Consider the following 27,331-nt stretch of genomic DNA (forward strand, 5'->3'; position numbering starts at 1 on the left):
AAGTGTGATTAGTCATAAAGTTGATAGGTTGTGGCAAGAATTGAGTGCCAAGTAGCTGGATAATGGATCAGTTACTGTATATGCATATATACAGTAACTGATCTTGAAGTCAAAACTTTGAAAAATTTTGTGTGAGCTTTCCAGTCGGGCAAGTATCTCATTAGTTAGGTGTCAGCCTGGATGAAGAACCATTGTCATTTGACATATCGTGGTTGCATGTTTAGTTTCAGATGTCATCAGTTTAAAAGATTTTCCTAATGCTGTGACTAATTTTTATCCTGGGTAACTATCAATATTGAAACAGTTTATTACCTTTTAGGTAGGAGGTTAATTTCACTACTAAGTGTGAGACCACTACCCCCACTTACTGTAGGCTTTAAATGGCTTGAAATAATTGTTGGGCTCCAGAGTAGAATATCCCAGTTATGTTAAGAAGTAAATAAAATTAAAAAAAAAATAATAAAACAAAACTTAGCCCACCTATTGTACTAATGAACTATAGTTGTAGCATGTGCACACACGCACACACACACACACTACTTATATATTAGTGTGTTTATCAGCGAGACATGAAGGGGGAGGTGAAGAAACACTCATGTGTTTTATCGATGACACATGAACATTTATAATGCGTTTATGAAAAACAAAGTTGGACAGTTTCTTCTCTGCCATTATAAATAAATATTGAGGGTAAAAACATTCAAAATGATCATAAAAACTTGAGAATGGTTCCTTCTGATTAGTTCCAAGACATTGGTAGACAGACAGACAAGACCAGTGATGTCGTATGATCCAGCAGCAGCTGAGAAAACAATCAGACATCTAGCTTCAGTTTTTAGAATCAGTGTGAAACAATTACATATTTTGAGAAAATTAATTTGAAAACTGCAATAATTCTTTCTCAACTTTCCAACCTCTGCATATTCCATCATTTGATATGAAATAAGCTAATTACAGCTGTCTGTAGCATAGCTATTTTAGGTTACTGTGCTATGATTATTTGGCTGCTTTGCAGTATGCTTGAGCACTCTCTTAGTGATGTATCTGTTTTATTGGCTGTATTCCATTATGGCAAAAAATAATAATTGACAGAACAGGTGTTTGTAGTAATTTGCATGATCCAACAGATGCAGTAAGGAAGAGAAAATATACAAAAACTATTTGACATTAAATATAAATAGAAGTGGTATAAGTAAATTTGTTTCTTTCATAGTCACAAAGCGAAGCAGTCATTATAAAAAAAATTATGGGGACTGCTACCATGTTAACATATAATAACTTCAGTTTAATATAACCCAAAATAATCACCCGAAGTTTTGACCTTCATATCAAGGTCTAACAAAGAGACAAGCTATATTACAATCCACATAGTAAGCTAAAGCCACACTAAATTGGTCAGTCATTAATACTGCTGACTAGGCCTCTGGTGAGACAATCTACTACATCAAAGCTCAAGTCCTGTTGTCTGTTTGGATATAGATTGCTCACAGATAAATTAGATGATTATTATGGGTTTATATTGCATAGAAGTTATTACACTAACACTGTACTTGTTTCTATAATTATAATGTATAAATAAATATGATTCAACTGAAACTTTTTTTTTTTAACTCATCATCTACAAATTCTCACTCATCATAGATTAATTGATGAGCATTTTTTTTTTAAGCTCTGCTTGTATACTACAGATCATTCATGGAGTTTGAATTTGGTTTTATGACTTTAATAAATATTTTATGATTGTTTATATAGGTTTTGAATTTTTTGTATATTATACCTATTAATGTATTATCTTAAGAGTTGGATTGATGAAAGCAATTATGAACAATTGGGCATTTGATTTTCATATCTCATTCCTATTTTAATATTTAATATTCATTCATTTTTTTATATCTTTTAGTGACTTAATTGATGTAATTTATCTTTGATTTAGAGGTAAGGCAGGAGGCAGTGCAACAAGCTTTAGCAGCAATGCATAACAGACCCAAACCTTCAGTTCCAATGCCTTCCAAAAGAATCTCAGTAATGGCCACTTCTCCTTCCAGAGAAATGCATCCTTCAGGTAAAATAAAAATTACATTATACACATGAATGTGAAAATTAATATATCTACATTTTGTCTCATTCTTTTTGGTAGGACAGTGTAGATTTTATAATCTCTCGTACCAAAAAAGAATGATACACATGTAGATATAAACAAAACATGTCTTGACTGACAAAAATTAATAACATGTAGTTCCACGTTTGGCCGTAACTGTTTCAGTGTATTGGAAAGACTACTAATCTACAAGAGTTTTTCATGGCACTTGACTTGTGACCTAGTAATGATTATTAGAAACATTTATTCATAAGAATAAATAATAATTTTATTATTGTAGATATTTCAGCCAGCAACTAACAGGCCGTTATCAGTGTACAATTACAAGATGATTGTCATTTTGTTCAGTTTTCTCTTGTGATTGTGCTTGCACCGATGATGTCCTGTTAGTTTCAAGCCATGATGTTTGCAATAATAAAATTATTATCTATTCTTGAGAATATGTGTTTCAAATAATTGTTATTACTAATTTCTGGTAGAAATCTAGGATCTGACAGAAAATGAAGTAACTGGCTTTTTCAAGAATCATTTGTTCCATTTTCCTGAATTATTATATTAGGTTTACATGGATGGATCTTGCGCTCACTACTACTTGTGGACTACCATTTCATTAGCATATTGCCAGTGGTGGATCAGAAATGCACAGCATAATTGCTGTGCACTAAAACTGTATAACTGAGAGGAGACTTCCACATAGCCTTTAAAGGAATGCGGAGAAGACCTAATGTCAGAAGCCCTGGTCGGGCTTCTGACCTAATGTCCAATCCTCACCTTCTCGTGGTGCACCCTGTTGCGTATTTTCTTGGATACTGAACGAATGAGGATGGGCTGGCAATTTGAGATTTAGCCCACCAAATTGTATTCTTATTGGTTAAACCAAAATAAAAAATGATGGTACAACATGACAGAATTTTATGCCAGCTGGGGCATTGCCTGGTTAAACAAGGCCCCCATTGTTTTCGCCAGGGAATCAGGGCGAACAGCGAAAAGTCAGCTACTAGAACAAATCTGAAAACACACCCAAACTCAGCATCACCAGAGTTAAAGATTGGTACTATCAACATAAGAAGCCTGAATGGCAAAGAAATGGAGCTAGCTAAGGAATTAGATAAGTACCAGATCGACATAATAGGGGTGATGACTGAAACAAAAAAGACCAAAACTGGTGAGATCTTTCTGAGCAATAAATACAAAATGTTATATTCAGGCAATGACAATCAAGGAAAAGAAGGAGTAGCCATAGTATTCAACACAAAATACCAGGCTAATCTTCTTGAATGGCAGTAAGTCTCAAGTAGAGTAATGTGGGCAAATATGAGAATGGGGAACTGAACAATGAGACTTATTTGTGCCTATGGTCCCACAGAAGGTTCTACTAAGGTAGAAGTGGAGGAATTTTTTGAGGCTTTACAAAAAGCAACTGACACAATGAAAAATGAAAAGTTGGTCCTTGTTGGGGATCTAAATAGCAGAGTAGGAAATGATTGCGAGACATACAAAAATATTTTGGAAAAATATGGAGAAAAGAGCAAAGATAATAATAATGGCAAATATCTATTGGATTTATGCTCAGGACATGGACTGGTTATTACTAACACCATGTTCCAACATAAAAATGTGCACAAATTCACATGGAGAGAAGAGGCTAGGAATAAGAAAAGTCGCATTGACTATGTTATTGTTGATAGTCATGTTTTCTCCCTGGTGCAGGACACCAGAGTGTACAGAGGATTTGAAATCGGAAGTGATCACTATTTAGTCTTGAGCAGGATAAAATTGAATTTCATATTGAAAAGAATAACATGTAAGAAAGTTTTAAAGCGAATAAAAGTTGAGCAGCTCTCAGATGTGAACTGTAGACTAAAATACAGAAAGATTATTGCAAAGAAAATGAAAGAGTTTGAGAACAGGAATCAAACCTTGGAGATTCAGTGGCAAACTCTGAAGAAAACATTGATTGATTCTGCCAGAGAGGCATGTGGTGAGGTTGTGTGCAAGGATAAAAAAATCAGAACTCCCTGGTGGACACAGGAAGTTAAAGAGGCAGTGAAGGAAAAGAAGAAAGCATATCAAAAGTTCCTGGCAAATAAGTCAGCTTGTGCTCTTAGAGAATACGGAGACAAATGTAAGAAAGCTAAACACTGTGTAAAACTAGCTAAACAAAAGTCATGGGAGGACTTTGGCAAGAATATAGAAAATAAATATCAAGAAGGTGGCAAAATATTCTGGAGGTTGTTGAAGATGCTTATCAATGGAGGAAAGAGTGCTGTAAAAGGAGTTAGAGAAGATAAAGGTGACATGAAAACAGGAGAAAAAGATATCCTTGAAGTGTGGAGTAATTACTTTGAAAAACTGCTAAATGAAACAAGCAGTGATGACAGCACAGTGGTAAGAAACACTGACCAGGCATGCAGTCAGAAATTCATATCCATACTTGAAGTAGAAAAAGCCATCAAAGGCTTGAAATGTGGAAAGGTAGCAGGAGTAGATGACATTCAACCAGAAATGCTGAAGTATGGTGGTGTGAGAGTCTTACAGTGGCTGCACTGCATAGTTCAAAATCCCTGGACAGAGTGACGAATTCCCGATGATTGGAGTAGAGCTCTCATAGTACCCATATATAAAAAGGGAAATAAAACTTAATGTGGGAATTACAGAGGTATTTCCCTACTGAGTGTTCCTGGCAAGATATATGCAAGTATACTTGAGAAACAGTTGAGAAGAATTGTAGAAGAAAAGCTTGGTGAAGAACAAGCTGGATTCAGGCCAAATAGAGGCTGTCAGGATCAGATCTTCACTTTATGACAAATAGTAGAGAAAACATGGGAATATAACAAAGATCTATATTTAAGTTTTGTCGATTTGGAAAAGGCATATGACAAGGTGTCAAGAGAGAAGCTATTCAATACGATATATCAAGCAATACTTAGTCTTTATTTGAGTTGTAAGTCAGCAATTAGAATTGAAGGAAGTACAGGAAGATGGTTTAATGTTAAATCTGGTGTGAGACAAGGATGTACATTATCCCCTCTGTTATTCATTATTTATATGGATCACATTATGAAGGAAAGTGGTATTAAGCATGATATCAAAATTAGAGATGTTAATGTCAGCTCTTTGCTTTATGCGGATGATGTTATACTTCTAAATAAATCCGCTACAAGTCTGCAAGATTCTCTGACTAAATTGAATAACTGTTGTAATAGGTATGGTATGAAGGTCAGCATTAAAAAGATAATGAAAATAGGTAGAATTGTTGAAAATGTGGAACATTTTCAACAATTCTACCTGTGGAACAAGTAAAACATTTCAGCTACTTAGGCACGATTTTTAGTGAAGATGGTAAATTAAATATGGAAATAGACAACAGAATCAACAAAGCTGGTATGGTAGGAAGTCAATTGAATAAATTCATATAGAATAAGAGAGAAATTAGTTGGAACACTAAATTAGCTGTATACAAGTCAGTGTTCAAACTAGTTTTAACTTATGGATCTGAGAGCAGGGTCAGAAGTAAAACACTTGACCAAAGACTGGAGACCGCAGATATGAGAGTCCTGAGAAAGATTATAGGTGTGAACAGATGGCATCAATGGCAATATCATATTAAAAACGAGGATATTAGGAAAGAACTTGGTCAGCATCCAGGAATGCGTTAGCAGAGCTAATCTCAGGTGGTATGGTCTCTTAAACAGAATGGGCGAAGAAAGATTAGCAAAACAAGTGTTCTCTGCCAGGTTGGCAGCAAACCGATCCAGAGGAAGACCAAGATATAGGTGGATTGATACGGTACAATGTGCCTTAGACGATAGAAATATTAGATCTGATAATGTTGTAGTCTTGACAAGTAACAGACTGATTTGAAGGAAAATTGTAGATAAGATGTTAGTACTATCATATCCTGTACACCCCTTGAGGGTAAATGCAGGAATTTGATGATGATGATAAAAATGAGACTTGACTGTCATTCTTATTTAATCATCATAAAATCTTGCATCATCAACAATCTTTCATTACAAATTCAGAATGACTTCCAAGTGAACTTCTGTTGAATCTGCATGTTTATAGTTGCATTCATTTTTCTGTAGTCATAGTTATGTTTTATGATTTTTGGTTCTGTGTGATTTGATTATATTCAGTAATCTGGTTGATTGGGATACTTGCTCTATAAGGATTATTATTTTCCTGACCTCAGTGGAGTTATAAGACTAATTGAAGAAGAACCACACTAGATAACACAATCCATCATACCACTCCTTAATAATTAAACTCCACCATTTGCACATTTACTACTCTCTCTCAGCAACACATTCCTTGTTCCTACCATTCTCAATGCAAAAAAAAAAAACTTTACTACTTACCCTATTACTGAGTACTACCTTTTACAACTTCCAGGGATGGTACCTTGTTCCTTTCATTCATTCTACCATGTGAATAATCTCAACAGCATCAATCCGATATAACCTTTCAACAGCTTAAATGTCTCAATCATACCCCCCTTTGCATCTTAGTTGTATATTTGAGCCTACATTTCACCTTCAAAAGCTCCAACTTTTAATATTGTTACTTATGCTGGTTTCCATAAATTAAGGAAGAAGAAAGAAACATATCATAGTAACTCGGTGGGGGTGGGCAGGAAGAGAAAACATATGAAAATCAGGTACATTATATAAAAAGTGATAGTGAGTCTACTTATCGTGTACAAATGAATAGTGCATCTTGCTGTCAGTAGTATATGCAAATGGCCTGCTTTTATGCTATGGTCTACATGTCTGGAGCAAGAACAAGATATTTTGTTATCACAAAATTCTTAGATTATGGCTATAAAACATCTTTTAACCAAAGAATTCAGGTAGTTCTTTTTCAATTAGTCTTATAACTCCACTGAGGTCAGGAAAATAATAATCCTTATAGAGCAAGTATCCCAATCAATCATAGGACTAGAGGCTGACCAAAGTCAGGCAGAATTATTCACATGGTTGTATGTGAGTCATTCCATGGCTCACAGACTATGGAACCAATTTCAACCAGTCACAAACAGCATCCTAGAGATACAGTGAAGGAAGGCCATGGGCTATAACCATATTAGTTGAATATCTTCAGTTATCTGCTCATTGAAACAGGAGTGCTGCTCTAAGTCAGCAATGATCTGACTTTACATCGGCTACAGGAACATTGGTATCTGATTTCACTTTGTGTATAGAAGGCTTCATGAAGGTGGTATGTATGCTAGGCAGCTGATAGTTCGCATGCCCTATCTCCATTCCACAGGAAATAATGTTTGAAACGAATCAGGCTCCATGTCAACTGGACTCAAGACCAATGGGGATTGGTCTTGGGTCCAGCTGGTATCATTCGTATCATTTATGGATGAATCCTGATTTGCTCTACAAAGCAATACTAGGTGTGCGCTGATCTGGAGAGGTCCAAGGACACATTATAATCTCTCTAATATCCATGAAAGAGACACTTATGGTGGCAGTAATGTGATGGTTTATGGAGGCATCATATTGTGGGATGTACTGACCTGTATGTGCTTCCTAGTAGAATCATTAATGCTACAACTTATAGAGATGAAGTTCTGAACCCATATATTCATCCTTATGTGGGTGCAATAGAGGAAATATTTATCCTACAAGACGCTCATCTTCATCGAGTGAAGCTCATGTAATTATATCTTCAAAAAGAGATATCATACACATGGACTGGCTAGCAAAGTTTCCTGATTTATAATCCTATTCAACATGTCTCGGATGCTCTAGGTAGTTGTGTTTGCTATTCTTACCCCCCCCCCCACCCCCTCACAAAACCTTGAGAGATTTATCCTTTCTTTCATGCTTACACAGTGATCAGAATATGTTATCAAAAATTATGGAGACAACTACCATGTTAGAGCAAAACATTAGTTTAATATAAACCAAAATGAACACTCGACATTTCAACCTTCATATCAAGGTCATCATCTGGTCTTCATGTCTTCATATAATCTACATGGTTTGCTAAAGTTACTGACCAACTGTTACAACAATTATTGGCCTGACCTCTGGTGAGGGGAAAAAAAAAAAAACTTTACTACATCAAAGCTAGAGTCCTATTATTATTATCTATTAGATTACAAAATTAAATTGGGCTGGAGAGCAACGACCTCCACATAGCCTTAAAAGGAATGCGGAGAACCGACCAGGGCTTCTGACCTAATGTCCAATCCTCACCTTCTTGTGGTGCACCCTGTTGGGTATCTACTTGGATACTGAACGAACGAAGATGGGCTGGCAATTTGGGATTTAGCCGACCAAATTGTATTCTTATTGGTTAAACCAAAATAAAAAATGATGGTACAACATGACAAAATTTCATGCCGGCTGGGGCATCGTCCAGTTACACAAGGCCCCCGTTGTTTTTGCCAGGGAACCAGGACGAACAGCAAAAAGTCAGCTACTGGAACAAATCTGAAAACAAACCCCAACTCAACATCACCAGAGTTAAAGATCGGTACTATCAACGTAAGAAGCCTGAATGGCAAAGAAATGGAGCTAGCTGAGGAATTAGATAAGTACCAGATCGACGTAATAGGGGTGACTGAAACAAAAAAGACCAAAACTGGTGAGATCTTTCTGAGCAATAAATACAAAATGTTATATTCAGGCAATGACAATCTAAGAAAAGAAGGAGTAGCCATAGTATTCAACACAAAATATGAGGCTAATCTTCATGAATGACAGTCAGTCTCAAGTAGAGTAATGTGGGCAAATATGAAAATGGGGAACTGGACAATGAGACTTATTTGTGCCTGTGGTCCCACAGAAGGTCCTACTAAAGTAAAAGTGGAGGAATTTTTTGAAGCTTTAGAAAAAGCAACTGACACAATGAAAAATGAAAAGTTGGTCCTTGTTGGGGATCTAAATAGCAGAGTAGGAAATGATTGTGAGACATACAAAAATATTTTGGGAAAATTTGGAGAAAAGAGCAAAGCTAATAATAATGGCAAATATCTGTTGGATTTTTGCTCAGGACATGGACTGGTTATTACTAACACCATGTTCCAACATAAAAATGTGCACAAATTCACATGGAGAGAAGAGGCAAGGAATAAGAAAAGTCTCATTGACTATGTTATTGTTGAGAGTGATGTTTTCTCCCTGGTGCAGGACACCAGAGTGTACAGAGGATTTGAAATTGGAAGTGATCACTATTTAGTCTTGAGCAGGATAAAATTGAATTTCATATTGAAAAGAATAACATGTAAGAAGGTTTTAAAGCGAATATAAAGTTGAGCAGCTCTCAGATGTGAACTGTAGACTTAAATACACAAAGATTATTGAAGAAAAAATGAAAGAGTTTGAGAACAGGAATCAAATCTTGGAGATTCAGTGGCAAACTCTGAAGAAAACATTGATTGATTCTGCCAGAGAGGCATGTGGTGAGGTTGTGTGCAAGGATAAAAAAATCAGAACTCCTTGGTGGACACAGGAAGTTAAAGAGGCAGTGAAGGAAAAGAAAAAAGCATATCAAAAGTTCCTGTCAAATAAGTCAGCTTGTGCTCTTAGAGAATATAGAGACAAATGCAAGAATGCTAAACACTGTGTAAAACTAGCTAAACAAAAGTCATAGGAGGACTTTGGCAAGAATATAGAAAATAAATATCAAGAAGGTGGTAAGATATTCTGGAGGTTGTTGAAGAAGCTTAGGAATGGAGTAAAGAGTGCTGTAAAAGGAGTTAGAGATGATAAAGGTGACATGAAAACGGGAGAAAAAGGTATCCTTGAAGTATGGAGTAAGTACTTTGAAAAACTGCTAAATGAAACAAGCAGTTATGACAGCATAGTGGTAAAAAACACTGACCAGGCATGCAGTCAGGAATACATATCCATACTTGAAGTAGAAAAAGCCATCAAAGGCTTGAAATGTGGAAAGGCAGCAGGAGTAGATGATATTCGACCAGAAATGCTGAAGTATGGTGGTGTGAGAGTCTTACAGTGGCTGCACTGCATAGTTCAAAAGGCCTGGACAGAGGGAAGAATTCCCGACGATTGGAGTAGAGCTCTCATAGTATACATATATAAAAAGGGAAATAAAACTGCTTGTGAGAATTACAGAGGTATTTCCCTACTGAGTGTTCCTGGCAAGATCTATGCAAGTATACTTGAGAAACGGTTGAGAAGAATTGTGGAAGAAAAGCTGGGTGAAGAACAAGCTGGATTCAGGCCAAATAGAGGCTGTCAGGATCAGATCTTCACTTTATGACAAATAGTCGAGAAAGCATGGGAATATAACAAAGATCTGTATTTAAGTTTTGTCGATTTGGAAAAGGCATATGACAAGGTGCCAAGAGAGAAGCTATTCAATACTCTGCAGTTATATGGTGTCAATGGGGTATTATATCAAGCAATACTTAGTCTTTATTTGAGTTGTAAGTCAGCAGTTAGAATTGAAGGAAGTACAGGAAGATGGTTTAATGTTAAATCTGGTGTGAGACGATGTACATTATCACCTCTGTTATTCATTATCTATATGGATCACGTTATGAAGGAAAGTGGTATTAAACATGATATCAAAATTTTTGATGTTAATGTCAGCTCTAAATAAATCCGCTACAAGTCTGCAAGATTCTCTGACTAAATTGAATATCTGTTGTAATAGATATGGTATGAAGGTCAGCAATAAAAAAACTAAGACAATGAAAATAGGCAGAATCATTGAAAATGTCAACTGTGTTGTGAATGGAGAACCTGTGGAACAAGTAAAACATTTCAGCTATTTAGGCACAATTTTTACTGAAGATGGTAAATTAAATATAGAAATAGACAACCGAATCAGTAAAGCTGGTATGGTGGGAAGTAAATTGAATAAATTCATATGGAATAAGAGAGAAATTAGTCGGAACACTAAATTAGCTGTATACAAGACAGTGTTCAAACCAGTTTTAACTTATGGATCTGAGAGCTGGGTTAGAAGTAAAACACTTGACCAAAGACTAGAGACCACAGATATGAGAGTCCTGAGAAAGATTAGAGGCGTGAACAGATGGCATCAATGGCAATATCATATTAAAAATGAGGATATTAGGAAAGAACTTGACATTGTCAGCATCCAGGAATGCGTTAGCAGAGCTAATCTCAGGTGGTATGGTCACTTAAACAGAATGGGTGAGGAAAGATTAGCAAAGCAAGTGTTCTCTGCTAGGTTGGCAGCAAAACAACCCAGAGGAAGACCAAGATATAGGTGGATTGATACGGTACAAAGTGCCTTAGACGATAGAAATATAAGATCTGATAATGTTGGAGTCTTGACAAGTAACAGACTGATTTGGAGGAAAATTGTAGATAGGAAGTTAGTAATGATGTAATCTTTTCATGTAGTACTCTCATATCCTATACACCCCTTGAGGGTACATGGCAGGAATTTGATGATGATGATGATATAATTGTTTTGCATTAATGTTTGTCTTTTAATAAAAAAAAAATAGCAATTAAAGATTTTCTTATATTTTTGTCTTATAATCCATCAGGGGTGATATTTAATTGTTTGCTTTAGGGTGCAATCTAATCTGGCGACGGTTCTGTATCTCACGCATGCTTATGTTTACATAAGCACCTATTAGATTTTTGTCCGCCTGCATGTCCATAGTTTTGCTGCTAATAGTACTGTGAATTCTATCTACTTAAGGGGAAATTTCACATGTACGAGAATAAAATAAACTATATCTTTGAAATTGTGATGGGAATTCAAGCTTACTAATAAATTTATAAATTTATTTATTATTAACATCAGACCTTCAAGGGATCAAAAGACTCATCATGAGGTGTGTGTGGGGAGGGAGATCCATACAATCATGCAAAGAGATGACCGAACTGTGCATTAGACCCAGTCACAGTTACTGCACTCACCACAGTCAATGCATTCCACTCACTATCCACTCTCCATACAAAGACCCTGCTCCTGACTCCCTTACTCACGCTCTCCTTATACAACTTCCAGGGATGGCTTCTTGTTCTACCCTTGTCTCCTTCTATTTTATGAAAAGTCTCCTTCACATTCATCTGGTAACAATTGTTAAGACTTGTATCTGTCATATTCTCTCTTTTTCTATTATAAAAGCTCTGCAAATTTCATTCCCTCAATCTTCATATCCCACGTTCCATAGACCTGACACCAGCGTAATGCATCTTTCTTGCACCTTCCCTCTCTAAGATAATCTCATTTCCTTGAAAAAAAAAAAAAAGACAAGATCTGTGCATGGTAGTACATATATGGTCTGATCAAGGGCTTATACAATGAACCATAATCTCTTTGCTTCTGCCTGTCAAGGTCTTCCTGATCATTTCTATAATCAGTTGTGATATTCTCAATTTCAGGAATGTGACCCCTAAACTTCAAGTGTCTGTCCACTATCACAGATTTCTCATCTCTTCCACCTCCATCATAATTTCTCTATTAATTGTTTACTCTGCAGTAAATCTTTGCTTACCATATTTGCCATTTATTTGCTTACCATCCCTCTCCTGACAGCCTTTTAAAAGTGGTATATGGATTGACAGAATCGAAGCAAAAACAAGTGACTAGTGGCAATGTTCGATGCTAGGACCATTGCTGTTTAATTTGAACATAAATGATATAGGAAATAACTTGAAAGGAAATATTCAGTTTGCTGATGCAAAATTAGGTTGAGTAATAGTTAATCAAGTTGATGTGGAGAGCTTGCAGGGAAATGTAGTTATGCATTTTGGGATAAACAGATTACAAGCTGTGTATCACATTGATGGCACTGTACTCCAGAAAATAGATGAAGCTAGAGTTTTAGGGGTGGTGGTGATGCTAGACAGAGAGATAAAGTTTAGAGGACATATTGCTAAGTTGCTGAGGTAGCCTATAAGATTACTTGGCTATTGAAGAACACATTAATAAGTATAGATAAGGAAGTTATTTCTCTTTATAATGCTTTGATATCTCCACATCTGAATTACTATGGTCAAGTCTGGTCTTTTGGGTTTCTTGGGATGAGGAAGCAGTTGGAGGATTTGGGGTTGAGCGACCAAGTGGCCTACAGAATGTTCCTATGAAGATTGAGAGAGTGTAGACTGCAGAAGTTGGTTGATAGGAGAAAAAGAGGGGGGGGGGGGTGTGATGGAAACATTTAAGTTGCTTAAAAGGTTTTATAGGATTGATGCATGGGAAATGTTTCAGCACTTGGCTTGAGCGGCCATCCCTGACAGTTGAATAAAGGTGTGGTTAGTAGGGGTGTGAGAACTAGATTTTTTGCTTGGAGAGTTGTGAATGAGTGGAATGGGTTGCCAGAATCAGTTGTGAATGCTTCGTCTGTTAATGGGTTCAGTTTGTTAAGTTTGGGTCTCCCGGATTAGGTTTTGGACTCCATGAAGGCAGATAGTACCAAGAATTATAATAATATTTCAAGATCTTACACTTTGCAACATTCATTTGACAGCTCCACTTTCTTGTCCATTTACATTCCATTCAGATACTTCTGTAAGGTCACAACATCTGCAAACAGCTGCATATCTCCAGTTAAACCTGTCCCAGTATTATTAACATACAGATTAAATAACAGTGGCCCAAAACAGATTCCTGTGGTGCGCTGTTAGTGACCTTCCTCTTTCAGGATATAACTCCCTCATACACAATCCACTGATACCTATCTGGCCAATCACCTATCCAACTCATTAATCTGTTATCCAGTCCTATCTGTTTCAGTTTAATTACCAGCTTCTCGTGTGATGATGATGCATCAAATTATTAGTCTTTTAAAAATCTGAGTATACCACGACATTGTATTGTATAATCATCATGACACTGTTAATTTATGTTGATTTTGTTATTTTTAAATTTTTCTTATATTTAATTTTATCAAATCTTACTAAATCTCCAATTAAATCTTCAATTATTCTACCAGCTGAGACAATGTAAAATTATGTTAATTTGATATATACCTTTACCTATCTACCTTACTTACTCATTTGTCTCTCTTAATTCTCTCTTAAGTCTCATCAGTTCCTTACTCATACAAATCTTATTATATCTCTATCTGCTGGCCGCTATAAACGTATTGAATGATGGTGCACTGCACTCTTAACAAAGGCACTGCTTCAAGCTAGAGCCAATCCCTTTGTTATAATTCTGGTATTAACCTGTTTCTAATTTTGGAAAAATTTATTTGTTAACGCTGCACCATCCAAAATTATTAGACTAGAGAAGCTTCGTCGTCTGGGAGAAAACACTAAGAATGGCACAATATTCATACAATTACTATTCCAAATTTCACCAAAACTTGTGTTACAATTTTATTACAGTCGTGGCTGTCCCCAAAAGTTTGATTCGCACAGGTTCTATTTTATGAGTGGTGCATTGAGAACATAGATCAGGCAAGTTATTAGGTTTTCGAGAAAGGATTTATTCATTAAAAGAATACGGTACAATTACTGATAATTACTTAACTAAACTAATTCAATCATGCAGGTGTAACCTGGGCATTCTTAATCTTTCTCAACATGAATCAATATCTAATACTAAACACATTATGAATTCCTTCTAATTACTTAACATTCTTAGGTAATCGTTTACCAAATCTTGGTCTCAGGAACTAACTGACTATAACAGAACTATATATTCAATCACAACACTTTGCAAGTCCTCATGCACAGAGCTGTAACATTCTATATGTGGATCAGCTGCTAAAGTCCTATTACACTTCGAAAGTCCAATAAATTATCAGTTCCTATCTTCGTTACAATCTAACATTCCTGTATATACAAAAGATTTAAAAAGTTCTTACATTACCGGGGCATTAGGATCACACTGGCTTTCTCTTTCGATCATCTGTTATTTTCTTACAGCTTGATGTTTCTTCCTCCGGTGTACTGCTTTCTGAAAGGACTGGCTAGCAAATATGTTCACGATTCACTTCCTTTGATGTAGGCGAAGCTGGTCTTCGGGATTGGTCCAATTGATTCCGCATATCATCTCGGTCTATGCTGATTATATCGCTGTGCCGAGGCCGATGCTTGCGCTGGATCTCTGTCTGACCGCGTAACTGCTATGGACATCGTCCTTCTCGACTGCACTCGAACTTCCTTCTCCGGGAATGACAGGAACAAGATGGAAAAAAAGCCCAAGTTGGCGTTGCCAAGCTCTATATATTCACTGCTGTGATATTCTCCCTACTACGTCATTGTTTTTACCCTGCACCTAATTCTTCTGCGCTCCGTGCCGTCGCTCCTCCTAGCATGTCCACGGGAAACTCCTGCAAGCCTTTTAGACTTTGCGTACGTGACTGCCTCCGGACATGTTTTTAATTCGCTTATCTCTTCTGTAACTCTGATCTAAACTTTGGCTTACTAACATTTTTTCACCTATTTTCAACCTCTGTTGTATTCACAAAGACACTTAATATTATATTACATAAGGAAATTTTTAAATCATGGATTTTATCATTATTTTACAATCAATTTCACCTTTACCAATATACAAGTATTTCTCCGAGAGTTTTGATACTTGTTAAATCTGAATGAAATGTAGTACAATAATTTTCTCTTTAATTCAAGATTTAACAACACTATTATATATTCATCTCCCTTATTGAGTGAGTTCATTACTATGTTGTAATACAGAAGCAGCTTGCTAAAACATAACCTGCCTTTAACAGATGAATGGTGACCATCATAAAGAGTGCTTAATATTATCTTTCCAATTCTGATTCCTAGTTCTTGCCAGAGTGGAACAGTTTTTCCATTGCTCTCTTTTCATTTCTTTGGGACCTGCCCTATTGCAAGGAATATTATGTTGAACTGATGCACCAGGGTTATCATTAATTCACTGGACCATTCCTTCAAGATGTAGTAATATATTGTTACATCTTATTTCCTTATTACCATCGAGTTTACTTAATTCCTCCCCTCCATGTGGGACACCTGTTCGTGGTGGAGGGGACCTCTCAGTGATCATACTGGCCCTTTTCATTCTTCCTCTTTTTCTTGACATTCTTCCTGTATTCTTCGCTCTACTTCTCCTGAGTCTTTTTCACTATCTTTTTTCCAGACCACCATCACTGAGATCCAATGCCCTGCCGCCATGTTTGCTGTATGGTGTGACCCTTGGACATCCGGAAAGGGGGGGATCCTGGTAGTCTTGTACTACTTTGGCCCCCTGCTTCAGCAAGACAGGTGGTCCTGGATGGCCCAGCTAGGATCAATCGGCTAGTGAGCTTGCCTGCAAGGGTCAACGGTGTTGCAGTAAGTCCCTCACCCCATGGTGTGGGGTTGGGATCCTAGGCTTACTGTAGTGCCAGTATAGCATCAGGGGTAGCCCTGGCATTCCACTCCTGAGCACAGTCATTGCTTGCTAGGCAGTAGGCATCCATGTATGGCTCCATGGTGGGTCGGGAGCTCTGTGCTGAACCAAAAACTTCTTGAGCATGAATCCTTCATCCTCAAATGTTTCAGGGGCTCTAACAAAGTCCCAACCAAGTACTGATACCATAGATACAGCATATTGAAACAGAAGTAAGAAACAACAGATATATGATGCTAACATAAATGTACCAAAATTTTTAATCATTCATGCTACAGGTGAAAAACCAATAGGGAAAATGTCGCCCTTCTTTATTCAAAAAGGTTTAGAAGGACTGGCAGGACCTCCCAAAACTGTTAAGAAATTGTGTTCTGTGATGTCCTTGTGGAAACATTGTGTCAGCAACATTCCGAGAAACTACTGAGAGCAACAACAATGGGTGGAATAGAAATTACAGTAACACCTCATAAAACACTTAACTCCTGTAGAGAAACGATATCAGAATGGGATCTCCTTGGTGTTCCTGATGAGGAGATATGTTCAGAACTTAAAGATCAAGGAGTGACAGGTGTGAGGTGCATCCTGATACGTAGGAATGGTCGCCTAATTCCAACCAAGAACATCATCCTTACTTTTGATACACCTAAGCCTCCAACATCTGTAAAAGTAGGGTATTTCAGATGCCCTGTTAGAATGTACATCCCTAACCCACTGAGATGCTTTAAATGTCAGAGATATGGACATGCCCAAATTGCCTGTCGTGGTTCTACTACCTGTGCTCGATGTGGTAGTAAAGAGCATGATAAACAAATTTTGCTGTGCAAAAAAAGCTAAATGTGTCAACTGTCAGGAGATCATCCAGCTTACTCTCATGCATGTCTGAAATGGAAAGATGAAAAAGAAATACAAAGAATGAAAACAGAGCAAAACATAACATACCAGGATGCAAAAAGAAAGCTAGCCACTATCACACCTGCTCTGAGAACCTCTTATGCTGAGAAGGTAACAATTAAGAAAGTGCGGGGTTGGGATCCTAGGCTTACTGTAGTGCCAGTATAGCATCAGGGGTAGCTCAAACTTGTATGTCTGTTCCACCATCTGATAATTTTGCCATACCTGCACCTTATGATCACAAGTACTTCTCTGTTGAGCGCATCAATCACATGACCTATGGCCTTACTCCAGAGACAACTCCAAAAATGATCCCACTCGATGAAAAACCACTTGACAAAAAAATTATGGCAAAGATATCACTTAAAGATAAACCACCAGATACTCCCACAGAAAAAATGGATACTTCAGTACCCACTGATAGTAAACTAAACTTACCAACTGACCCTAACACATCAGACGTATTGAATACTCTACCATAAGAAGAGATGGACACTGGCCATCCATACTTCCCCAAAACAATTGATAAATATGACAAAGATAAGCCCTCAACCTCCTGAAAACTAGAGAAGTCTATAAAACCAAAACAACGAGGAAGACCCAATGAGGACCCTACTTTTAGGAATTTCAATGTTGTACACAAGAATAGAACTGGAGGTGGTCCTGCTATGAAGGAGTAGCTATCCTAGTGGGCAGTCATGTTCTTTTCCATCAGATCCAACTTAATACTTCCCTGGAAGCAGTAGCGATTCGTTTCTCCATGGATTTCTTATTACAGTATGTTCAATTTATTTACCACCAAGTGCTGAGTTAAATGAAATTGATCTTGATAACCTTATCCAGATCAATTTGATCTTGTGACTTTAAAGGTCACAATACTCTATGGGGTAGTGCCTACACTAATAGATGAGGTCGAATCATTGAAACAATTCTTGATAATAATAACCTCTCCCTTTTAAATAATAAACTCAATACTTTCTTCCATATGCCTACCTGTTCATATTCTGCAGTTGATCTTACAATCTGCTTCCCTTCCATTCTTCCACTGCTCACATGGAACGTTGTAGAGAACATATATGGAAATGAGCACTTTCCTGTTTTCTGCACAATGTCTTCACAGGAACCATGTTCACCCACATGGATACCTGTATGGAAAGTGGACCAGGCTGACTGGAACACTTTCTCTAATCTTGCAAAATTTAATGCTGATGCCATCAGTCAAACGCCTATCAATGAAGCGGTAAAATATATAACAGAGTGCATTGTCCAGGCAGCAACAGCCTCCATCCCATAAACAACATTTTGGTTTCCACTCTATCCAAAGCCTTGGTTGAACCCAGAATATCAGACAGCCAAAAAAGATCAACACAGAGCATGGGTTATATTTTGTAGATATTCCACCACATCAAACCTTATAGCTTTCAAGCATACTTGAGCCAAAGCATGCTATGTGAGCCATCAGAGTCAAAAACAATCATGGATCCAATTTACTACATCAATTAATCAAGTGACCAGTCCAAAAATTGTATGGGATAAAATCTGGAAAATGAAAGGTAGATATAGTACACATTGTTTGTCCACCTTAGACTATAATGGAAGTGTTCTTGCTGATCCCAAAGCTATTGCAGATACTTTGGGAGAAACTTTTGCTAAAATATCAGCAACAGTTTCATAGCCTCCTGAAATTTTAATTCTGAAAGAACAGCAAGAGAAACAAAGGCTAAATTTTTCTATCAATGTTCTTGAGCCATACAATCAGCTATTTGTTAAGGAGGAACTGAAAAGAGCTCTCCTACTATCCCACCCTAGTGCAGTAGCGCCTGATGACATCCATTATGAAATGATAAAACATCTACCATCATCTTCTATGGATCTCCTTCTCTTACTATACCATAGAATACTTGCAGAGGAAGAGCTGCCAAATTCTTGGCATAAGTCAATTATCATTGCTATCCTAAAACCAGCAAAAGATCCAACACAAGTAAATAATTATTTGTCCCATTGCTCTGACCAGCTGTCTTTGTAAGATACTAGAGAAAATGGTTAATGCCAGACTTCTGGTATTTAGAAAACAACAATCTTCTCTCCAATACACAATGTGGGTTCTGTAGACATCGCTCAACTTTAGACCATTTGGTTCGTTTAGAAACTTGTATAAAAGATGCATTTCTGAAGCAAGAACACCTTGTTTCAGTTTTTTTGACATGGAGAAAGCTTATGACACAGCCTGGAGATATGGCATATTAAAATACCTCTATAACCTGGATCTTAAAGGACACCTTCCTGTATTTATTAAAAACTTTCTTTCCAGGCAAATTTTCCAAGTCAGAGTGGGAAATATGCTATCTTGATCATATCATCAAGAACAGGGTGTTCTCCAAGGCTCTGTCTTAAGTGTGACACTTTTCACTGTTAAAATTAACTCAATCACCAAAAAGCTTCCTCCCACTGTAGACAATGCTCTATATGTTGATGACTTCACAATTTACTGCCACTGCCGTAACATGAGGGTAATTGAAAGGCAAATTCAACAAGCAATTGATCATGTTTCTCTGTGGGCTCTTAGTAATGAGTTTAGGTTTTCAACAGAAAAAAGTGCCTGTGTACACTTCTGTCGAAAATGCACTCTTCACCCAGATCCTGAATTAAGAATGGGACGCACTATTATTCCATTTGCTACAGAAGCCAAGTTCTTGGGACTGATCTTTGACAGTAAACTTATTTCTAGCACACATTCGTCAACTAAGAGAAAAGTGAAAGAGAGCATTGAACCTTCTTCGCACTCTATTCTCTGCTGAGTGGGGTGCTGATCGAGCTTCATTGCTCCATCTTTATCGTGCACTTATACATTCAAAGCTGGATTATGGGTCTCAACTCTATGGTTCTGCAACACAGAGTAACCTGCGATGGTTGGAGTTCATCCATCATCAGGGTATACGGATAGCTACTGGTGCCTTTTGCACATCACCCACTCAGAGTCTTTATGTTGAAGCAAATGAACCAGCTCTATCACTTTGATGGAAACAGTTGTCTCTTAATTATGCCCTAAAGATAAAGTCTCTCTTAGATCATCCTACATGGGCTGTTCTCTTTTCTCTACACTGGGAAGCTCAATACCTCACACTTCAAACTGCCATACATTCTTTTGGTATGTGTGTTAAAGAGACTATGCATGGTATGAATGTTGACAACATTGCCTACACTAAATATAACAGCATCCCTCCATGGCAGGTTTGCACACCATCCTGCAACCTCTCACTTTGTCAGCTACAGAAATCTCATACACTTATAGATATCTACCTGAGATCCATAATGTGCAGTAGAGAGATAAAATGGTGAGGCTCTAATCTCTTTCATCTTGCAGTTAGCATCTTATGTCTGTAGATGTGTGTGTGTGTTCATGCAGCTGGTTTGCCTATTTTGAGTGATTAAAAGCCCAAGTTTCTGGGAGGAAAAAACCTTCTGCCTTTGTATGGGGGGGTGGAGGAGCTGAAAAGTTCTGATAAACACTTAGAACAAAAACAATATAGTTTGTGCAACAAGGGATAGACTTTTTTTCTCAATAATATAGCAGCATTGTACATATTCCCCTTGAAGTGTATAACACTTCATGGGGAATGTGTCAGTTACATGGTTCTACCTCAATTTCTTCGTGGTGATTATCGGAACTTTCCAGACCCGCCCCTCCTCACTTGTATGAGACTGGCTACCTCACCTGTTAATGGAAGTTTTTTCACTTGGCTATGCTACCGATTATATATTTGGTTTAATCCTTTATCCAAGTAAGCAAACAAAGTTTGCACCGGAAGTATTTTCAGGACTGGGGCAACTCATGGCAAAGGTGGTATAATTTCTCATCACTTGCCTTAGTATCTCCCATAATGCAAAGCACATCTCTTTGCAGACATGTATACTGCTGTGCATTAAGGGAAGGGCTACTACCCAGACCGGTTTGGAACTTTATTGAGGTCTCATCAGTGGGAGCCAGACCCAGAGGTGGTGTTACTAAGGTGGAAGTAATGGAGAAGTCATATTTACATATGCAAGTTGCCGAAAGGTGTCACACCTTATTAAAATTCTCTGGATTAGAGATGAGCGATGATAACTTATACCATCTTTGTCACGAGTTGCCCCAGTCCTGAAAATACTTCAGGCTCAAACTTTGTTTGATTACACTTGGATAAAGGATTAAACCAAATATGTAATTGGTAGCATAGCCAAGTGAAAAAACTTCCATCAACTTATCTCTAATTCAGAGAATTTTAATAATAAGGCGCGACACCTTTTGGCAACTTGTATATGGAAATTCGTCGCAAAGGTGGTATAAGTTCTCATCCCTTGCCTTAGTATCTTCCATAATGCAAAGCACATCTCCTTGCAGACATGTATACTACTATGCATTAAGGGAAGGGCCACTACCCAGACCAGTTTGGACCTTTATTAAGGTCTCATCAGTGGGAGCCAGACCCAGAGGTGGTGATACTAAGGTGGAAGTAATGGAGAAATCATATTTCCATATACGAGTTGCCAAAAGGTGTCGCGCCTTATTATTAAAATTCTCTGAATTAGAGATAAGTTGATGGAAGCTCAATTGGTGGCCACCTTACCTTTGACTGAAAAGCCCTCATAAAGGTTCCTTGTGTTATTGAAGGGATTTGAACCTAGGTCTTTCCAACCAGCTCTATTGAAACCAATTGAGCTAAAGATGCTCTTTATTTTATTACTAGAAATATCTGTATTTTTTTTTTTATTCTTCAAATCAGTGCAATGGAACAAGTTATGTGATTCATTTTTTTCACCTAATTTCACTAAAAACAGTGCAGAAATTATTTTCATGCGTATTTTAATATGCTTGCACTGAAAATAATTTTATTAAAATTTATTATAAAAAACATGTTTTCAAATAATATTACATTAATTAGAATTTTAGCGATCTGTGGTTTACTTGCAAAATTCTACATGTAGTTAATATGGCATCATGCTTATAGTTTTTGATTTTTTTTTTTTTTAATATAATTCCCACCCACAAAAGCATTACAAAACCTGACATACATTATTGTTCTACTTTACAAAATTTACTTACAGTAATATTTCAGAAGTTCCTTGGTCTTTCACTTTTTTGCTTAAAAATGCAACAGGTGATTTTTTTTTTTGGAGGGGGGGGGGTTTGCTCATTTTAGTAATAGTATTCAGCCCTCAACATTGTAAATATATATGTAGTGTACTCATAATTTATTTTAATTATGATGCGAACTAAACAAACTTTAGTTTGTTTGGTGTTGTAATAATGTTCAAATAAGTCACAACATCTATCAGTTATTATGGTGCAACAATGTCTGAAGCATTTCATACGATGATTAATTTAAAATTCGTTTATTTTGAGGTATTTCATATTAATTATGTTCCTTCGCTCTCTAATTTTCTACTGGTGTGAACTTTTTTTCATAGAGAATGCTTCATGTTTCAGTATCAGAAATCTGTTACTTCATTTTATGATTTCAAGAAAAGAAATAGTAATGTTGCTGTGTTTGTTGAAGCAGATGCTTCTAAAAGTGAACTATTTCTTTGCAATTTTGTTATTCTGACCACTACTACCTTCTTTTCCTTTTGGGCTTGGTATCTGTTATTTTAGGGGATAGCAAAATAAACTCAAATTATTCTAAGTTTTCCAAGTGCTGTTACTGCACTTGCTGATTTCTAAATATTTCTAAGAATGCCAACTAATATTCTTTGCTATAGTATGCCCACAGATTCGAGACCCTTCGACACTTCTGTGCATGTCAACAGAAGGAGAATCTATTCCGATAATAGGGTAATCAATCTTTATTGTGGGATGAGTTGTTTATTATTACATGTCAGAAAATTAACTTCTCTCTTGGAAAATGATCATTGTAGTTAACTATGTTGTTTGTATAACAGTTGGAAAATTTTACCTATAAAGCACGTGATTTCACATGTTGGCGACCAATTTGTATGTCCTTCATTTCTTTCTCCCCTTCAGCATGAATCGAGTATTCTTGGCAAGTCTCCAAGCGAAGTTCTGTAAAGCGTGGGCATACTATATATCAGGGGTGTTCAACCCATCGATCGTGATCGACCAGTCACGATCGACCAAAAATCGCAGAGCGATTTTTGGTCGATCTCTTGTGTATTCCTCCTTACTTACAAATTTAATTAAAACTGAAAACATAATATTTTATTTATCATTATTTTGTATTATTTTTAATTCGCTTTAAGTATATTGCTTTTGTTTGTTTATTTTTCATTAAAATTGTCAAATCAGTAATTTTCTTATAAGTCTGGGTAAATATCTATAGATATGATATACCAAGTATATATTGTTGAAAGTAAGATCAGGTCTAGTTCGGTATCTCGGGTTTTCCATGCCCGTACTCACCAATGTGAGCCCCTTAGTGTATAAAGATTTATTTTGTTTTCTATAGAGGAAAACCATATAAGCATAGAAAGGAAGCATTTCTTCTGTGAAGTGATTTTGATTTCTAAACTAGTCTTACGAATAGTTCTAGTTAGAAAACAAAACTGAACTTTCACAAAGTTGGCATGTGGGATTTTTTTAGGAACAAAATCAACAAAAGAACTGTTTTGTTCTTTTGTTTTTTTTGGAAAAGCATTGCCAAAAAAAAGTTTTGACAATGCTTTTCCAGGTAGATAAAATATTCATAGGTACAGTAACTGACGCTTATAACAATTTCTTGTACACATCAATGGCTTTTTTTTTTTTTTTTGACCAATGATATAAAATAAATCAAAAAATTATATATTATGATATTCAAGTTTTTTTTATTTCATCTTGCCATTAAGAACAAACTAAAATTATATGATAAAAGGTTTGGAAATATAAAAATGAGTTGCATATGTTTAGACTATCTAATATTTCTATTTAAAAATTAATTCCGAATACTATCAGAAACAGGGTGCTTAAAGGTCAAAGCTGTATAACTGAGAGGAGACCTCTGCATAGCCTTTAAAGGAATGCAGAGAACTGACCAGGGCTTCTGACCTAATGTCCAATCCTCACCTTCTTGTGGTGCACCCTCTTAGGTATCTACCCGGATACTGAACGAACGAGAATGCGCTGGCAATTTGGAATTTAGCCGGCCAATTTTTATTCTTATTGGTTAAACCAAAATAAAAAATGATGGTACGACATGACAAAATTTCATGCCGGCTGGGGTGTCACCCGGTTAAACAAGGCCCCTGTTGTTTTCGCCAGGGAACCAGGGCGAACAGCGAAAAGTCACCTACTGGAACAAATCTGAAAACGCACCCCAACTCAACATCACCAGAGTTAAAGATCAGTACTATCAACATAAGAAGCCTGAATAGCACAGAAATGGAGCTAGCTGAGGAATTAGATAAGTACCAGATCGACATAATAAGGGTGACTAAAACAAGAAAAGATAAACTAGTTGAGATCTTTCTGAGCAATAAATACAAAATGTTATACTCAGGCAATGACAATCCAGGAAAAGAAGGAGTAGCCATGGTATTCAACACTAAATATGAGGCTAATCTTCTTGAATGGCAGGCAGTCTCAAGTAGAGTGATTTGGGCAAATATGAGAATGGGGAACTGGACAGTGAGACTTATTTGTGCCTATGGTCTCACAGAAGGTTCTACTAAGGTAGAAGTGAAGGAGATTTTTGAGGCTTTAGAGAAAGCAACTGACACAATGAAAAAGGAAAAGTTGGTCCTTGTTGGGGATCTAAATAGCAGAATCAGTAGGAAATGATTGTCAGACATACAAAAATATTTTGGGAAAATTTGGAGAAAAGAGCAAAGTTAATAATAATGGCAAATATCTGTTGGATTTCTGCTCAGGACATGGATTGATTATTACTAACACCATGTTCCAACATAAAAATGTGCATAAATTCACATGGAAAGAAGCGGCAAGGAATAAGAAAAGTCTCATTGACTATGTTATTGTTGATAGTGATGTTTTCTCCCTGGTGCAGGACACCAGAGTGTACAGAGGATTTGAAATTGGAAGTGATCACTATTTAGTCTTCAGCAGGATAAAATTGAATTTCATATTGAAAAGAATAACATGTAAGAAGGTTTTAAAGCGAATAAAAGTTGAGCAGCTCTCAGATGTGAAGTGTAGACTAAAATACACAAAGATTATTGAAGAAATAATGAAAGACTTTGAGAAGAGGAACCAAACCTTGGAGATTCAGTGGCAAGCCTTGAAGAAAGCCCTGATTGATTCAGCTAGAGAGGCATGTGGTGAGGTTGTCTGTAAGGATAGAAAAATCAGAACTCCTTGGTGGACACAGGAAGTTAAAGAGGCAGTGAAGGAAAAGAAAAAAGCATATCAAAAGTTCCTGTCAAATAAGTCAGCTTGTGCTCTTAGAGAATACAGAGACAAATGTAAGAAAGCTAAACACTGTGTAAAACTATCTAAACTAAAGTCATGAGAAGACTTTGGTAAGAACAATGCAAATAAATATCAAGAAGGTCGCAAGATATTCTGGCAGTTGTTGAAGAAGTTCAGAAATGGTTGAAAGAGTGTTGTAAAAGGAATTAGAGATGATAAAGGTGACATGAAAACTGGAGAAAAAGATATCATTGAAGTATGGAGTAATTACTTCGAAAAATTGCTAAATGAAACAAGCAGTGATATCACAGTGATAAAAAAACATTCAACATGCATACAGTCAGGAATACATATCCCTTCTTGAAGTAGAAAAGCTATCAAAGGCTTGAAATTTTGAAAGGCAGCAGGAGTACATGATATTCGACTAGAAATGCTGAAGTATGGAGGCATAAAAGTTTTACAGTGTTCCTGGTAAGATTTATGCAAGTGTACTTGAGAAACAGTTGAGAAGAATTGTGGAAGAACAAGCTGGACTCAGGACAAATAAAAGCTGTCAGGATCAGCTTTTCGCTTTGTGACAAATAGTGGAGAAATCATAGGAATGTAACAGAGATCTGTATTTAAGTTTTGTAGGTCTGGAAAAGGCATATGACAAGGTGCCAAGAGAGAAGCTATTCAAAACCCTACAGTTATATGGTGTCAGTGGGACATTATATCAAGCAGTACTTAGTGTTTATTTGAGTTGTAAGTCAGCAGTTAGAATTGAAGGAAGTACAGGAAGATGGTTTTATGTTAAATCTGGTGTCAGATAAGGATGTACATTATTCCCACTGTTATTTATTATCTATATGGATCACATTATGTAGGAAACTGATATCAAAATTGGAGATGTTAATGTTATCTTTTTGCTTTATGCGGACGGTGTTATACTTCTAAATAAATCCGCTACAAGTCTGCAAGTTTCCCTGACTAAATTGAAATAGATTGTAATAGATATGGTATGAAGGTCAGCAATAACAAGACAAAGAAAATGAAAATAGGTGAAGCCTTGAAAATGTCAATTGCATTGTGAATGGAGATCATGTGGAATAATTAAGATATTTCAGCTACTTAGGCACGATTTTTAGTGAAGATGGTAAATTAAATATGGAAATAGACAACAGAATCAACAAAGCTGGCATGGTAGGAAGTCAACTGAATAAATTCATATGGAATAAGAGAGAAATTAGTCGGAACACTAAATTAGCTGTATACAAGACAGTGTTCAAACCAGGTTTAACTTATGGATCTGAGAGCTGGGTTAGAAGTAAAACACTTGACCAAATACTAGAGACATCAGATATGAGAATCCTGAGAAAGATTAGAGGGATGAACAGATGGCATCAATCGCAATATCATATTAAAAACGAGGATATTAGAAAGACCTACTTGAACTTGTCAGCATCCAGGAATGCATTAGCAGAGCTAATCTCAGGTGGTATGGTCACCTAAACAGAATTGGCAAGGAAAGATTAGCAAAAGAAGTGTTCTCCTCCAAGTTGGCAGGAAAACGACGCAACGGAAGACCAAAATATAGGTGGATAGATGCAGTAAAAAATGCCTTAGAATATAGAAATATAAGGTCTGATAATGTTGGAGTCTTGACAAGTAACAGACTGATTTGGAGGAAAATTGTTGATAGGAAGTTAGTAAGGATGTAA

General features: G+C 36.7%; 1 protein-coding gene across 1 annotated transcript in view; it reads left to right on the forward strand.

Annotated features, from left to right (window-relative positions):
- LOC150108732 (disco-interacting protein 2-like) overlaps positions 1 to 27,331 on the forward strand; it is a 936,780-nt gene that overhangs the window by 126,756 nt on the left and 782,693 nt on the right. The window contains exon 6 of the mRNA XM_090416186.1: positions 1,934 to 2,062. Within this exon, the coding sequence (XP_090272312.1) occupies positions 1,934 to 2,062 (129 nt within the window). The remainder of the gene's footprint in view (positions 1 to 1,933; positions 2,063 to 27,331) is intronic.

Source organism: Typopeltis vanoorti, chromosome 3 (genome assembly GCF_054136105.1).
Source record: "Typopeltis vanoorti isolate ZY-2024b chromosome 3, IOZ_Tvanoo_1.0, whole genome shotgun sequence".
In the NCBI taxonomy this organism is placed as follows: Eukaryota; Metazoa; Arthropoda; class Arachnida; order Uropygi; family Thelyphonidae; genus Typopeltis; species Typopeltis vanoorti.